The sequence below is a fragment of the Caloenas nicobarica genome, chromosome 1 (assembly GCF_036013445.1).
Source record: "Caloenas nicobarica isolate bCalNic1 chromosome 1, bCalNic1.hap1, whole genome shotgun sequence".
Lineage (NCBI taxonomy): Eukaryota > Metazoa > Chordata > Aves > Columbiformes > Columbidae > Caloenas > Caloenas nicobarica.
The window spans coordinates 15,799,170-15,816,574 of record NC_088245.1 but is presented as its reverse complement, the minus strand read 5'-3'; the positions used below and the strand labels follow the sequence as shown (position 1 = coordinate 15,816,574).

The window sequence follows — 17,405 nt, the reverse complement described above, 5'->3', positions numbered from 1 at the left end:
ATGATTATAACTTTTGCTCCATGTTACGGACCTGTTGTAATTTATAGGTATCAGTGTAAGAAATTTTCTTTTGAATGTTTTCTGATTTCTAGGCCATAGCTCAAATAGAATATTTAGGATGGAGTTTGTTTCAGCTCCATCCAAATGCTGACGATGAATGGCACGAATGTTACAGTTCTTTGGGAGTCTGTTATCACAGAGAATTTAGGAAAAATGCCGTTTTAGTTACTAAAAATGTTTTGGGAGGTCTTAACTTTCTCAAATCAGCTTAATTTGAGGGAAAGCTTGAGTTCTAGATCTTAATGTTTCACACTTTGCCAATTTAAATTATATTCAAAAATAATGTGTGCATTCTTGCAGGTAAACATCCTCCATGGGTAAGGTGTATGGCACCATAAATACGGTATTCTCCCCAGATGTCTAATCAGAATTTCCTGCGCTGTAGTTTGTGTGTCTTGCCTCTCGTCCTGTCCGTGTGCACCTCTGAGAAAGGTCTGGCTCTGTTTTCTCCTGACCACCCGTTAGGTAGCAGAAGGCAGCAGTTAGATCTCTTCTTAATCGTCTCTCTTCTAGGTTAACAGACTCTGTTCTCTCAGCCTCTCCTCTTACTCGTGTGCTTCAATCCTGTTTTGGTGGTTCCCTTTTCGACTCACTCCAGTTTGTCAGTGTCTTTCTTGTACTGGGCTGTGCGGAGTACAGTGTCCTTACAAGTGCCAAATAATAAGAATAATCACTTCTTTCAACCTACTGTCTATACCCTTGCTACACCCGGTCCAGTACATGGTAGGATGCCTCTGTGGCAAGTACATACTTCTGGTTTACGTTCAACTGGGTCCGTTTCTGCAAAGCTGCTCTCCTGCAAAGGAGCACCTGACCTGCTGGGGTGCACAGGGTCGTGCCATCCTGGGTGAACAGGCCTTAATTTGCTTTTGTTGAACTTTATGATGTTTCTGTCTGTCCATTTCTCAAGGTTGTTGAGGTTCTTCAGCGTGGCAGCCCTGCCCTCCTGAGTACTGAGCACCTCCCCCAAATTGCTGTCATCCGCAAGCTCACAGAGGGTTAATTTTGTCCCATCACCCAGGTTGTTAACGGTGATATTAAACAATATCAGCTCCCCTTTGAGCCTGTCAGGCCGGGCAGCTGAGGAGACAGTGGGGAAAACAGCAAGGAGCAGCTTTAGTGGGTCTTGGTTAAGTGAGGTTGTGAGTCTGTGCTCAAGGGTGAGGGGGAGGCCTGGGGGAGATCTAATGGTGCGTGGGTGGGGGAACCTTAAAGGAGTTCAACAACTCCTGCTTTAGGCCTAAGTGAATGTGGGAGTCGTGTGGTATAACTTGTGATTAGACCTAAGTAATGTTTGTCTTGGCGTGTCAAGCTATTTTCTGAATCATGGCATTTTCACAGGAATGTCTCTAAAATATGGTACTCATTGTTAAGTCAGTGATGATGATAAAAATAGATATCAAACTCATTTCCATCAATTCCAGATCCTGCCTGGCATCTGATTTCCAGCCCAGAGAGCAGTAGGAATTAACTCTTCCATCAAGACAACTTAAATGCAGCTTTAATATAATATTAAAAATAGCTAGTCAGTCTTCCTCTCTACTCCTCCAGTATTCATATCAACTTTGGGTGTAGTTTTTTGAGTTTTATGCATGCAGTCTGGAGAGAAACAGCAAGTTTCCTCAGTATATAGGATTGATCATAGATGATAATTAAAGCAATATTAAATGTTTTACCACAAACCATATTCCTTAAAAAACTCAGCTGCAATAATTTGAAGGAAACAAAGCTGAACCCAAGTGCAGGATGACAACTCATTCCTTCTTATTCTAACCTGCCTGTACACCTAAAAATTTCCTCTTTGTTTTAACATGCTAGAAAAAGTTCAATTCTTTTATACCTATGTGATCTCTAATTTTAGAGTGGTGAATTCTCAATTCTCTTTTGCAGTAAAGCTTTGATCAGGTAAGATAATGCCTCGTCATTGGAAGTGTTCAAGGTCAGGTTGGACAGGGATTTGAGCAACATGATACAGTGAAAGATGCCCCTGCCCATTGGACTAGATGATCTTTAAAGGCCCCTTCGGACTCAAACCGTTCTGTGATTCTGTGACAGTACAATGTAGATGATAGGTCTGTTTTACAGTACAAGCTAATTGTCGGTGTTTAAATGAGTGGTTCAAGTTTTGCATTCTTTGAATCGTATGCTTTCCTCAGTTTGGTTTTGGTACCGTTGACCTCATTTTTCTAAAAGTAAACCAGTCTTGGCACGTGATTGGTATAAAAAGCTAAGAAGTGTTTTGCTTTGTTTTTATTTTTAATGTCCCCCTTCACTAGGGACATCCATAAGAAGCTATTATATACCTGGTTGTGTAATACGTTCTATTTCCTTTTCTGGGCTCAGGCAGCAGGAGCAAGTTAACACGCTGTCCAAGCCAGCAAACTGAAATACAGTGCCATGGGGCCCACTTGGCTTCTGGCTCCAGCAGGACAGGTGCACCTCAATTAATGTTGCTCAAACAGCTGAAAAATGAAACCTTATGTATTATGCATACAAGCAGTTTGTTTTTAAGATTGTAGAAATTTGCTAAGTAACGATCAGTTTTCATAGGAACTTAATGGTGTTTTAGTGACAGAGAGATTTTATTCTCATTTGTTTCACTGAGGAAAGGAAAAGTTGGAAGGAAAGATAGCAGGAGTTTTGTAAGTAACTGGTATCTTAGTAAAATAAAAATTTATTCCCCTTTGATAAAGAATTCTTGATATCTGCAGAAAAAATTAAAAATTTATTATTTAAGATTCAAAATTAATCACTTTGTAAAGTATATCTAAAAATAATGCATATTGTATATGGCACATGGTATAGAGCAGTGACATTCTTATTTTGAACACTTTAAAAGGTACCATAATCTATGCAGTTTTAATAGGAATAAGCATATTTTTCTGAAGAGCTCACGTTGCATAAGATGGCTGTAAGATATTGTTTCATAGTAACTGTAGTGGAATCCCTTTCACTTGATTTAAAGGCTTAATATAATCCTTGCTTCAGCAAGTGCTTCGGTGACTGATGCAGACTGTGGGGCAGTCATTTCAGCCTATGCGGAGAATTAGTCTGATTAAAGAAGAACATGGAGAAAGGTTCTTTTTGGAGCCAGTAGCTTCCAGTCTGAAGACCTATAAATGTGTCTGCTCTTGCCATTCTCCATCTGCTCTATGCATCAATTGCAAGAAAAATTTGAGTGACTCTAAGAACCAGACTATTGTTCTTTAATTTCAGGGTGTTCGCCTATTCCACTTAGAGAAAAAAGATGTCATATCAAGTGTTAGGTTGCTTTCACTAAAGGGTGAACATTGGGTTTCTGCTGAGGTATTGGGATCTCAGGCTCTGCTTTAAGACTGGTTTTCATTTCATATTACCTGCATTGATAAAATAAACAAATTGACATATTCAGGCCCATCAGCATCCTGTCGTGGTGGGGCAAACAGGATCTCGTTCTTCCTTTTCAGTAGCTAGTGCCATAACTAACATTTCCATTAGGACTGTGGAAGTTTCCATGCTAGATTAGATTTGTGGCTCATTTGAATTAGTAAATTACTTTGAGGTTCCTTAGAAGCAGATGGAAAAAAAATTCAAATAGGTCCTCAGCAGTTGTAACAAATCAATCCACTCTGTTTGTTTGTTTTGTGCTTGTATCTAGGCACTGCTGTAGGACCAAAGACTGAAGGTTTAATAACCCCTTTCAAAACTAAAATTGATTGTCATTACTGAATATTTCTCCCTCGTAGAAAAGATTTTATGTGCTTTTACCATACCTGTCTAGCCCCTTCTAATTTTGCATAACAGAAGTAAATATTGTGAATAGCAGATTCATGAGCATCTTCTACCAATGCACCCATGAGCTTCCACAGAGAGGGGAAGTTGTGTCCTGCACGTGGGTTCTTGCCCTCTCCCTGTGCTCGTCCGTCTGCACCCTAAGTCAGAGGAGAGAATGTCTTGACGTGAGAACTAACTCGACAGAAAAACTCTTATGAGTGCTGAAACTTGGAGGCTGGGGTGGAGTGAAAGAATGGGGCAGCAGGTTAGGGGCACGGAGGTGGAAATCAGAGAGCGTTCAGTTCAGGGCAGCCTGTGCTCAGATCAGCTTAAAGTAATAATGACATTGCGGTTTTACTCCATCTTGACATCCTTTATTTTTAATATGCTATTTCTAATGGGCACTTCCAACCAATTTGTTCTGATGCTTAATTACCTCTAGAGAAATTTTCAGTACAAATGCAGTGCTGTGTGCATTGTAATGTTTGTGCTGTAGCAATCTTCTACAGTATTTCTTAATCATGTTTTGGTAGCCTCTCATCTTCTGCATACTTAAATCTCAGCAGGGTTCTTGAGTATCATTTGGACCTGTTGACTTTTTGGAATTTAAATTATTAGTTTCTTGCAAAATTGTAATTTTTCTTCATCATGGAAAAAGAATAGCCTTAGAGTACAAATATCACCAACGTTTTTCTGTAACTAAGACTGCAGAAGCAAAATAAAACAAATGACCCATGCAAAAGAAATAAGCCACAAACCTTCATCAAGCAGGCAGACAAAAACCTATGATTTTATCTTTTTATTTAGAATTTCAGGATTGGCTTAATTTCATTTAATCCCCTCCCCCAAAATGAAACACCTCTTCATTTCTCATTGGATTCTTGCTACTTATGCATTTGGGGGTGTGGTGCTGATCTGAGGTGTTTGCCCCTGGGGAATGCACTTTAGCTCTTCTAATTTCCTTCTTCCTCCTCTTTATTAGCGTCACTGAGGCTACTTCTGAGAGCACAGAAGGGTTTATCTTTTGGCTCAAGTAGCCTCTTGAGTGACGCAGTCTAATCACGCTGGTTTATTACTGACTGTCCTGGTTTCCTCTTTGTTGGTGCACCTGATTGTCCTCAGTAGACTTCTGTTGATCCCTAGTTTCTAGCAGAAGCTCAAAATCAACTCAACCTAAATAAAGAGCATAATACAGCTTTTTTTAAAGTTCATAGGCATGCTACCTTCATAGTTATCTTTTTTCCAAAACATATTTTAGTACCTACAGAAAGATTGAATTCAGATTTTATCCTATCTTCATTATGTATTATTAAAGAGCAGTATTTGAGGTCAAAAAATGAAATAATGTAGTAGAAAGATTCTACGTTGTTGAGCCATTTAGATTAAGAAATACTAATCGTTTTGCTCAGAGTATTATTTTTCTATCTAATGTACCACATGCATATTGGGTTTATCTCTTGTCTAGTAAACTTCTTTTACTTAACTATCTGGGAAATGTTGGTTTAAAACTGCATTTTTAAGAAGCATCTCAGCCAGTAGATTAGAAGAGCTGTTCAGGTTTAGTAAATCAAGAAAATTTGGAATTTTAATGACTAAAATCCTTTTTGTTTAAGAAATATAAAGTTCGCACCCTTTGTTAGACTGAGGTAGATTATAAATGTCACTGATTCCTGGGGCTCACTCTATTCTGCCTTGACATATAGTATTTTTGTTCAGGAAGAGGATTCAGCAGGCAGTCTGTATTTGAAGTCCTTAAAAAGTCATTTCCAGCTGTGCTTTCCAAGCTTAATAAGGTGTGATAGTTAGAAGGGAAGCAATACCAACACCTTATGAGAGAGTTACAGATTGTCCTTTATGTTTATGAACCTATATAAAGAAGTAGAATTATCAGGGGGACGGGAGGTGGAGGGATGGCTGTAGGACTGTATCTCCCTCCCCTGATTTCATCCTGGGCTCCACTGGGCAGAACTGACTCATGTCCCATGCTGGAGAGGGCAATGCCCGTCCTGGCTGTATCCAGCCCTGCCATGTGGTGGTACAGGATATTTAGGTCCTAATTAATTTAAAGCACACGTCTTCTCAAAGTTAACGAAATGTTGTATTTGTGCTTTTGAAATCTGCTAAGGTAGAGCTGGCAGTTATAAACACTGTACTCACTAAATCTCTTATGGTTAGTGTAGTAAGGTTAAAGCAGAAGGAAAGCTGGCAAGTTTTAAACTGGGCCCCAGTCCCCAGAGTCTGTGCTAAGTGGGAGATGAAATACTGTGTCTGCTTAAATCCTGAGAGGAAGACACGAGTAGCTTATGGCCTGTGTCACCCTCACCTCTGATCGTGACCATGGTCTTATCGACTGACTGTGCACAGCAAGAAACAGAATAATGACTGCACAAGTGCCTGAGGCAAAATCCTACATTTGCTGGTCCCTGGGTTAATAACTGGTAGTATTATTGTTGTGTTTCATGTGGCACAGTTTCTTTACTAGCTAAAATCGGCCGTTTGGAATATGCAAGTTCCTCTGCAATATTTTCGATGCACCGTGGTTCTGGTCATGATCTGACCGTCCTCGTGTCAGCTGCCCTTCTGCTTGGTTTCATCGTGATGGCAGCATCGCTCCTGAGAATACGCAAGTACAGAAATTTCTAACATGATGTCGTCTGTTTAGATGACAAAAACTATCCAAAGGCACATATCCTGCCGGTGTTGCAGCTTCTGCTCTCACATGGGAATGGCAGGAAAACACTTGCAGGTGTTTCTGCTGTAGACCTGCTGTTCTTAGAAATACTGCTTTTGCTTTCACTACAGTACAATACGATTGCTGGGGCTTCCCTACAGGTTAGAATAGCAACTAAGAGCATCCATAGCAGCATGTCTAGTCACTGGGCCCACAGAAAGGCCCTCTGTTTGGAAGTCCTGCTGAAATGCGTTGTCTCAAAGTATTTTGCTAGGATTGCAGGAAATTTGGAACAAAGCTGCACATTTTGGCAGTTTAGCAGGAGGTGGCTGCCAGTCTGAGGCGCAGATGGAGGTATTTGGATAAGCTGAAGCAGCGTGGTCTTTCTGTTCCTTTCTTAAAACCATCAGAAGGATTAGATTTTTAGCACTTGAAATGACTTAATTTAGATTTTGAGATAAGGTACAGCAGGGAGAAGCAGTCTCTTTTTTAGTTCTCTTCCACAAATTTTTCTGTGTATTTAGAAGATCAGAAACATATTTTAATTTTATTTTGTTTAAGCAGCCTGCGGTTGCGGAATATGATTTAATGATATAAGTGAACCCCATAGCAGATCTTGTATTTGTGGATTATGTAGGTCTTTGGTTATATTTGCACCTTTTTAAACCGCATGTTGCCAAGAAACTCCTTCAGCATTTACTGTGGCAGTAGACTTATTCTGTGAGTAGTTCTTTGCGCTTTTTTTTTGTTTCCTGTACAACTGAGAGGAAGGAGTCAGAAAACTTGTCTTCACATTCAAGATACTTGCTCATTGAAGGTGGTGGGAGTTTAATATTAGCTTTAATCGGTTCATATGCAAGGCCTCCTGTAGATACACAGCTGGGTCACAGCAAAAAGGTTCAGGGAGGTGATGGGTAAGTGGGGCCACTGCAGCCCCCAGCAAAAGCAGCTTTTTCAGCGTGTCTGCAATAGGAGGATGTGCTGTCCTGCTGCTCGGCTGCCCTCTGACTTCTCTGATCCGTTTTTAAACAAACACATGCGGACAAAAGCATTTGCAGGCCTGTTCTTAGTAGACTAAAACCTATTTGACATACTGTACTGTTAAGAGAGTTGATTTCCGTTATGGCTGACGAAGCTTTATGCAGTACTTCTCTGAATTTTTTGTTTCGTTTTCTTATGTGGTGTTTTTCATATGCAGGTACAGGGATGATCTTCTCTGTATAGCTGTGAAGTGACTCACTTGGAATTTTGTGTTCAGTTGTGAACATGTGGTTGCTAAAATTAATCTGAGGCTTAGATTAGGTTTTTTTGTGAATAAATAAAAATAATAGGCTGCTAAAGTGAAAGGTGATTTGGCAAAGATTTAGAAGTTCAGTTAGCTTAGTTGGAATTTAAGTCTGTGCCTTAATGAACTTACTGGGAGGACATGAAAGGAAGATAACTTCATTAGGAAGTGGTAGTGGGCTAGTTATAAATAGAAATAGTGGAACATTGTCTGATGGAGGAAGTGTCTGACACCAGGTGAAATGCCTTGGTCATTATTTTGTTAGTTTTATTGGTTCTTTCAAAAGAAGCAGTGGAAGACCTGCTTGATTGTGCAGAATCCTGAAAAATGTGTAAATGGATAGTCCTGTGTTATCTTGGCGATAAGCAGTAGTATAAAGGTCTAGGCTACATTGACATGGGGAATTGGGAAGACTTAAATCGAGGAAGATAAAAAAGGAGTGAAAATAAAGGAATATTTTAACTTTGAAACTTCCTCAGGTTCACTGAGTACCTTCCTAGACTGCCTTTTCATTTCTTTGTCGATCTAATCTAAGGCACCCAGACATGTTCAGAAGTGTTCATTTTAAAAATTTGATCATCCAGTTCCCACCTAATTTATGTTGTAATTCAGAGGTTTAAGTGGAGAGGTGTGTCTGTTCTTGGAAGACCCTAAAGCAGTAGGTGTTCTCAGGTTGTGCTTTCCAATTCCAGGAATATGGATTTCAGAGCAGTGGCCATAGTTGGTTTGATTTGCAAAAATGTGCAATAGTTATGGGTGTAATTGCATAATATTTGAATGATTTGAGTTCTAGCCAAATGTAAGCTGTAGGAAGCTGAATATGCTGGTTTTGCATTCCAAGTGAGTGTTACTAACAAATTGAAGATATCTGGTAAGAGGCATCCTCCAGCCCTTCTTTCAAAAACAGGTCACTGGTTGGGTTAGGTCAGGAGACCAAGATTGGGCAAAGAGCCAACAGGAGAGAACTTAGATGTCAGGGACCTCAGGGAGAGCGAAAACCTCATTTTCACTCCCTGGGTTGTGTTTTAAATCTAAAATTGTCTCACGTGAAAAGCCTAAATAATCCAAAGAATAGGCTTTATAATGTTGCCCCCTTTAAAAAGAAAGTAATTGTGTCTGGGAGAAAGGATGACACATATTCACATCTCCTTTGATAAAGGGAGATGAAATGTTGGATTTTCTACATGCTGGAGTGCTCTTATTACTAGGTGGCTATTAGTGAAAGATGAAGTGATTTGGCCAAATCTATGTAGCTAGTGACAAAAGTTTGAGTTTGAATAGATTTTCTTGCTGCAGTCTCCAGTCCAGCCCAGTAACCTGTAGATACCCTTCTGATGGTGGTTTCCATGCCTATAATAAATTCTGTGATGTTTCCGTGGTCAAAAATGAAAAAAATATTGTTTTATTTTCTTGCCATTCTTCCGTGTTTGATCCCAAAATTTTAGAAGTGCAGTTTAAATATATGGAGTATAATGTAAATCTATTAATGCATAATACACCTGGAATTTCAGATCTTGGAGTAAATTTTGCTTATTCAAAGATTAGGGGTTAGAGAAGTTTAATTATCTGGTCAATCCTTTGGGACAAGGAGATGACTTCTTGCCCCTTCCTGCCCTGTGACTGGGATTCTGGAGTTCCTAAAACTCACGCCGTGCACCTCTTTGGCAGCGTTTGGGTCTAGAGAAGTGCAGTCCAGTGAATTCAATGTATTCAATAGCCAGATTTTCTTGAGTAACAATCTTTTGATTTTGAGTTTTTCTGGTATAATACGTTACTTTGACGTACTGTATTGTCAAGTGTTGTATGTAAGAATGTCCCTTGGAAATAACTGTAACTTCTAAATGTTTTAGCGTGTTTAAAATGCTCCATTATCCTGTGCTTATGCATGTTTTGTTGCTTTGTAGATTACCTTTCTCAAGGGATAGACCTGTCTGGAATAGAAGTAATTGAAAATGACCTGCTTTTTATTGCAAGAGCTCGGCTTGAGGTGGAAAATCAGGCTAAAAGGTTACTTGAGCAAGGTGTGGAGACTCAGGTAAAATACACTTCCTTCTTTATTTCCTTTCAAGAATCAAGTGTCAAAGTGCTCTGGGCTTGATTTCCTTTGTTTTGTGTAGCATTGTCTAATGGAGATGAAACATGAAAAATTCTTACAAGAGAAATTCTCACACATGAGATTATCCAAAGAAGTTGACAAAACTGAACTTGTACAATATTTGCAAGGATAAAATTTTGCAGGATCTGCTCCTGAAATTTAGAAGAAAGTAGGTGCTGATATGAAGAGTTTAACTCTAAACACTCTGATAAAAGCTTGATGATTGATAGGACTTTGCATTAAGCACAGTATACTACATTGCCAATATCACCAAGCTTTATAGATAAATCTGAAAAATGCAGTTTCTTAAAACTGTAAGAAGATTTCTACATTTTAGCTGTACAGTAATATATTGAAAAGATTTGAAAGATTTCCCATTAAAATTTTAAAGGGCATTTCAAACTTTGAGGTAAACATTCACTGTAGGGAATATCAAAACGAATATGCATAATTACATTCATCCATGCTAGACGTAATTATCTACATTTTTAATAACCTAGCTATGTCTATTATTTAACTATTTGTAGTATCCTTAGTGCTGTCTTCTTGCCTTTTAAAAATTCATGCTCTCTTGTCTATACTTTTTAGTATCCTTTAAAAAAATAGAATTTTAAATCCCCATTTCTACAGCATGAGTAAAAATCTGGTAAAAGTACCTATCAAATTTGGGTTTTAAACTAGGGAACAACGAGGATTAGCACAAGACAATTTTATGCTCTTTGTTACCAGTGGCTAAACCGGTAAGTCAGTATAGCATTAATTGAAGGTTGACATGAAAATAGAACATATACAGAACAGAAAAATCTCTTTATTAAATTGGCTTGGTTAGATAATTGAGGATTAAAATTATCAATATGTCTCAAACTTTTACTTAGACCTCTCATTTCAAGAGATTTTCTTCAATAAGAAGTCATGATTGTGGTAAATACCTTTGGCTCTTTACTGATAACAAAATGGTAGGGAAAAACAGCCCATTTTTTACTTGATTACTATTCAAATGTTGAAACTCCTGGTTATTTGAGCATGTCGCCAGTCTGTGATTGGGCTTGTTACAAGCTATGAAGCATATGTGATGTTAAATAAAGACTGAAGAAAGATAGGGCCTAAGAAAAAACAAACGGACATTTATTTTAAATGTAGCGAAAGTCTTCATCAGTGTGTACTCCTAGTTTTTCATGTCAGATTTGACCTTCTCTAATAATTTTCTCTTCATATTAAGTACTAAAACGGAACTGACAAGGAAACCCTGGGGAAATCAATCCCACTCCACTTGAAAAATAGACAGATTTATTAGATGTTCCAGGCTGTATGCAGGTAATCAAGAGATTATTACAGTATGTGCCTGTTGTGCTTTAGCCAGGGGCCTGTTTCCAGCAAATGGAAGATTGTTTGGAAGAACATTATTAGTGCTTAGTCATATCAGAAGTGGAGATGTTTTCATGAGGAGGTGTTGGCCTACGCTTCACAGGTTTGTTGTTGGAGACGATTCGCAAATTTAATGTTGGAAAAATAGTGTGCTTTAGAAAACACGCATGCTTGTATTGCTAAAGAAATCTAGAGTTTGAAATATGACTAGCACATAGTGTGTCTTTTGTTCTTATTATTGTAGCTGTATGTTGTATTGACAAGCTGGTTTACTTTTATGCTTTCCAAGCCCTGAGATTTCCCTTAAGAGGGCATGGGATCTTCATCTTTTCCTCTGCGTTTTGTACCACAGAATTCCTCAGATGGGCTAGCATCTCTTCTGGTAGCCAGCTCTGTACCTTTGAGAATAGTGCATCTGTGTTTGTCCAGGTTTTGTTTTGATCTGCTGTGTAAGTAATACATGAGATCAGTTGCCTACATAACAGCGAGCTTATTTCTGTATTTCATCTAGCACTTTTCAGCAATGCCTTAAAAAGAAAGTCTTATGTGTCCATTTAGGAGTACTTCAGTGTCCACCTGGAAGAGAAGCAGGAAGTGGAAATACTTAACAAAAACCCAAATAAACAACAACAACAAAAAAACCAACAGCAAACAACCTATAAGTATCTCCTCTTAAGCAGAAGTCTTTAGAATTTGGTGAATGTCTTCTCTAGAATTCAGCTTCATTTTTCAGAGATGCTGCTAGAAGTTACTCTGACAAAAAGAACAGAGCTAAAAAGTTTAAAGTGCCCCTTTCAACATTTTGATTTATGTCCTTTGTTTAAGTAAGAAACTGTTTTTGTTGTTTTGATTATTTATTTAATGATGTATAAGTCACATACTAATGAGCTGATCCCAGATTCCCCAATAACCACCAGCAGCAGCATGTGAAAGCACATACGTTGTCTTTTTCTCAGTGTTGTAATTCACGTTTTTATTGCATGTCCATCACTGTGGCATCTGTGTGTTTCTCAGAAAAAAAAAAAACTCTTTCCCTCTTCCTTTGGACGTGTGGCATTAGCCATTGGCTGCTTCAGAAGTAAAGTCCTCCACTGATATTCATGGTGGTATCTTTAGAGCTGCCGTCTGGGTGTAAACTAGAGGTGTCTGGTAGCATGTCTAGGCTTAACAGGCTTTCACAGAGCTGCCAGCCACGCTTGTCTTCCTAATCCTTTTAGAACGGGTAAGCCCTCTTTGCTCTTGTTGACAAAAGTAATACAAAAAATAGCAAACTCGATCAAGCAGGGGTACTAGTGGCTATGGGCAGGTTGTTTATTGTCATGTATGCTTTGTTGCGCATTGCTAGGGAACAACGCACAGATTGATGCTCTTCTGTGACCCACAGAACAGTATCAAGAAAATGGGTTCGGACCCCGTCCTTAGTGCTTAGTCCTAAACTCCTTGGTAGCTTTCCTTCATGCTGGAAGCAGGTTAATGGCAGTTAGTACAGAAAGCAGGAGAGGCTGCTTTAACAGAGTTAGGTCTAGAACTTTATTAAAGCCAGCATTCTAAGAGAAGAGACAGCAATGTTTTCTGCTTTAAAAAAGAAAAAAAGAGGTATATATCCATCTTGCAACCGCCTAAAACATCCCAAGCATTTCTTTTGCTCACAGGATGAACCCTTGACAGAGGGATCTAGATTTGCTCTTGACACCACTTCACCCCTTTATTCAACAGCATTATATTGTGTAAAGCAGAGATGAATAATAAGAAATCAATTGGAAAAAGAGAAATTTGTTACGATTATCATAGCTCAGTTCCAGGCAGAACAGTTTTGCCAGACACAGTGTTGTGGCTACTATACTTGCAAAGAAAAAAACTTTCTCTGCAACTTCGCTCATGCTGGAAACTGTTTCTGCTACATATTGTCGTTCTTAGTGTGGGACTTTTCTTCTTACAGCCGGGGATGCCCAAACTTAGTTCCATCAGGTAATTATAAGGCTGGTAGCATTAGGAGCCAGGTCATGTGTGTGCAGAAAAGAGGCGCATTTTCATCTCCTCCATCCCTACTCCTCTGCAGAGGTAGCCCTAGTTCTGAGCTAAGTTCACTGCTTTAAAAACAGCTATGTGTAAGAAGGAAGGATTTTCACATACATGTACTCGTATATGTGAATTGGGTTAGGAACTTTTGCTCTTGCTTTTGACTTTATTGATACAGACTTTACTAATTAGTTAAGATCACGGAGAGGACTGTGATATCTTTAAAGATTAATTAATGTATAAAATATCCATTTAGGTCAAAAAAGACATGGTGTGGAGAAGAGAGTAGAACTCGGATTTCCTTGGGTTTGCACCTTAAATACAGTTTGTCCTTTTGTGTGTCACAGAAACATTCTGTATCTTTGACCACAAATAGTAACGTTTTTCCTTATTTGTCTCATGGAATGATGAATAGGCGTCTGACTATTTTGTTTAAGGAAGGTTTTAGATAAATTATGTGATGTTTGTTACCCAGTTTATCTTTTTTAAGATGTGAGCAAGTTTATTTTCCTGCCCAGCATGGGTCTGGAGAGAGTTAAATTCACTTATAATTCACTGAAATTGTTCTGGTAATCATGTAGTGAAGTTTCTTGATCATGTTAGAGAAAGCAAAAAATAAGCAAAGCTTAATAACTATGTTTTGTCCAAATGAATGTTGAATTTTGCCTGAGGTTTTTTTTTTGTAATACACTTCTCTTTTTTTTTTTTTTTTTTTTTTTTCACCAAAATGAAGAGTTTTGCTAATTACAACCTCATGGAATAAAGAAGAATTAAAAAAACCCCAATATAAATTAATCCTAAACTCTGCTTCTGCAAAATGTTCAAATGGTGGATTTCTATACACAGGATGAAGTTTTAAACAGTACAATCTGAACAAAAATGTCTCATTTAATTTCAGTGTAACATCTTTATACTATTGTCACTTTGAGCATACTTGTGGGCATTTTGAATTTTCGTATTTTAACTCGCTGAGTAGAATTTGTTTTGTTTTGCATTCTTTTTCATACTGAACCTTTCCTCTAAGCTGTCATCTCTGGGACAAGTATAGCATTTTTTTCACATTACAAAGTTATTAACTAGATGTATATGCATGATTGTTCTTAATAACACTATTTAGCACCTGAAAAAAATGATGAGAGGATGAAGTATTTGCATAATTAACCAGTTGTCTGGAGGTGATTATCAAGGAGTTGCTCAGTTTATCTCAGCTCAGGGTTCCCTAAGCTTATGTAGAACATCTTGCAATGTTATGGCAAAATCGATGAAATTAATCTGAAATCTTTCATAGACCAGCATTTAATCTCATGTTGAGGATCTCTAACAATAGATCTTCTTTGTTATCCCCAAGGGTTTGGAGGGGAAAGTATGTGCATAATTGACCATTTTTGCAGACATCATCATCAAGAAGTTCCATAATTTCTTTCATTTCAGGGTCCTCTGAGCTCAGTGCTTGGTAGGAGAAGTACAACTTGCAGTTTTACAGCAAGATTGGTGCAATTAGTCTTAAATCCTTCATAGGACAGTGTTTAATGTCAAGGACCTTAAATGATACATGCTCTTTATTATCCTGTGGCAGCATTTTCCAGTTGTGCAAATGCACTTGTAGGTGTTCGAGATATTCAGACACTAGGAATGGCTGGCATTGGGCTCCCTTTTTCACTTTTTTGGTGAACTTTGAAAGAAGATGATAGTGTTGCATTCTTGAGCTATTTGTATTATTACTACCAAAGGCATGGGTGGCTCTTGCAGCACTACTGTCTGGGCAAGACCCTGCGATCTTATTTCTCATTTTCCATCTTGCATACTTTAGTAAGAATATGTATTTCACTGAAATACTCTTTTTTTTTCTAGATTAGTTTATGGTGTTTTAACACTCTGATTTAAATCAAAGAGCGCTTGCTAGTTTTCGCTAGCTTAGTGTCATCTTCAGATTTAAATACTTTATAGTAAAATGGGCTGTGTGTCACTGTTGAATGCAGGGCAACAATAACCCGTGGCAGATGCTCTCTGTTACCCAACCCCCCACCCCTCCCCATTAAGGAAAGGGAATAGGAGGAAAAGAGAGACGGACTTGCAAGTTGGAAAAAGTGAAAAATGCTTTACTAATGCTACTAATAAAATAGATAAAATAATACAAAATATACAAAACCAATCTTGAATTTCCCAGCACAGCTCGGCATTGTCTGGCGGAGCCGGCTGCTCCAGGGCAGGCACACGGAAGTCCTGGTCTGGACTCCACAGTAAACAGGAACTGGATTCAGGGATGCAGGGTCTGGATCCCGGCCTCGGATTGCAGGGACAACAGGAAGGGTCCTCTTCAGATACCAGCCATGGTCGAAGAGAGTGAGACCCTCGTGATCACCCTCTTTTATAGGGTGTATGACAATTATGGGATGGAATACTCAGTTGGTCAATTTTAGTCACATGTTCTGTTCACCCCTCCTTGCAAATACGCCCCTCTCACTTATGGGATGTGCATTTTTATCAGTATTCTGCATTCCATTGCTATGTTATCAGCTCTTGTCTGCAAAAACATGTAGCCAAATTCAGAAAAGTGCAGTTACTTAGAAGAACTTAGTTGAAAGGAAAATTCACTAAAAGAGAAACTGGTCTTGTTTTTATTAAAACCAGAGCACTGTGCAAGTGTATGAATATGGTGTCTAAAGTTGTTGGCGCCTTGGAGCCATGCTGGACTGCAGAACAAAGTCTAGTGTCATAGGAGAAGGTCACTTTGTGTGTCCCACAGTTGTATAGTGGACCTCTTCATGTTTATCTTTAGTTCATTTAGCTTAGGATATGTTACCTTGCCCACACTGTTGTACTGTGCTAGTCAAAAGAAAAATTTTAACTTCCAGATGTTTTTGCCTGCCCTTTGCTGCTTTTACATATTAGCTGTCTCATACCTTTCAAATAATATAAGCCCTTACGTAGTTCAGGATGGAATTGATTGCTGTTACATAGATGTGCATAACTGCATATATATGCATTAATTACAAAATGATCACAATAACAAATAAAGTAGAAAGATAGGAGAAAAGAACTCTAATTCGGCACACAACCAGTCATCGTTTTATCCGTATACTGTAAGTTACCCTCATAAAAAGTCTGGAAATGGAAATGCTACGCAGAGTATGAATTTTTTTGAGGCAAACAGTAGTCATTGCCTTTTTTTTTCCTTCTGACATTTATTTTTACTTTGAAAGCTAGAAGCTGGAATTTAACCTCATCACTGTCAAAAATTTAACCAATATAGTACACTTTAGGCGGTTGATGTTATGTTTCCTTATTATTCCACAATCATGATTCCCTGGAGGAGATCCTGATGGAAACTAGACTGAGACTGCTGTTTCATAATAAAGTGATTGACTACGATATGATATAGAAATGGAAGGCATTTTTGATTATTCAGTTTGAAGTCAATTACTTGAATCTAGACTAAGAAGACTGAAGTATTATCTGTAAAAAGGAGAACTTTTGTCATAGGGTGAGGGTGGTAGCTATAGTTAACTTTAAATCATCTAGTTTTGCTTAGTGAAAACAGACAATGAGATCCAAAGCTTTTATTTAAATTCACCATTTAAATTTAAATTAGCCACCCATTTTACTGCTTTTTGTTATTCTAATCTAGACAGCAAAGACTTATTTCAACGTTACAGCTGTCATATTGGTTTTCATTGTAAAAGATCACAGTGGCATTTGAGTCTGTTTAATTAAAATCCTACTAGCTCATACTGTTTCTATTTTTTCTTTTACAGTAGTTCTGTATGCATATAGAGAATTTTCACTGCATGTGTTTATACACCTTTACAAGTTTTACTCTATCCTAACCTATAAGTTTCTTTGTCACAGAAGCATACTCATGTTGCATTATTCAATTTTATTTTTCATCTTCAATATTGTGATTATGGATTTTGTGGTCTTGTTAACTTGCCAAATCAGATTCCTTCATCTGGCCATCTGGTGCATGACACTATTAAGGGAGTTTTTGATAAATCTGAACTATTTCTTCCTTAAACTATTCTGTTAAGATGTGGTATAGCAAGGTATTGCTCATCTACCAACTAAAAAATATCTTCCATGTGTGCGTTAGTTATAACCTACATCCGAATGGTAAACTTCATGGGGATTAACCAAACCTTATGAAATTTTCCTCTTAC

At 38.2% G+C, this 17,405-nt stretch overlaps 1 protein-coding gene across 1 annotated transcript in view; it reads left to right on the top strand.

Moving 5' to 3' along the window:
* COG5 (component of oligomeric golgi complex 5) overlaps nt 1-17,405 on the top strand; it is a 186,545-nt gene that overhangs the window by 68,876 nt on the left and 100,264 nt on the right. Inside the window, exon 7 of the mRNA XM_065658674.1 lies at nt 9,674-9,804. Coding sequence (XP_065514746.1) covers nt 9,674-9,804 — 131 coding nt within the window. The remainder of the gene's footprint in view (nt 1-9,673; nt 9,805-17,405) is intronic.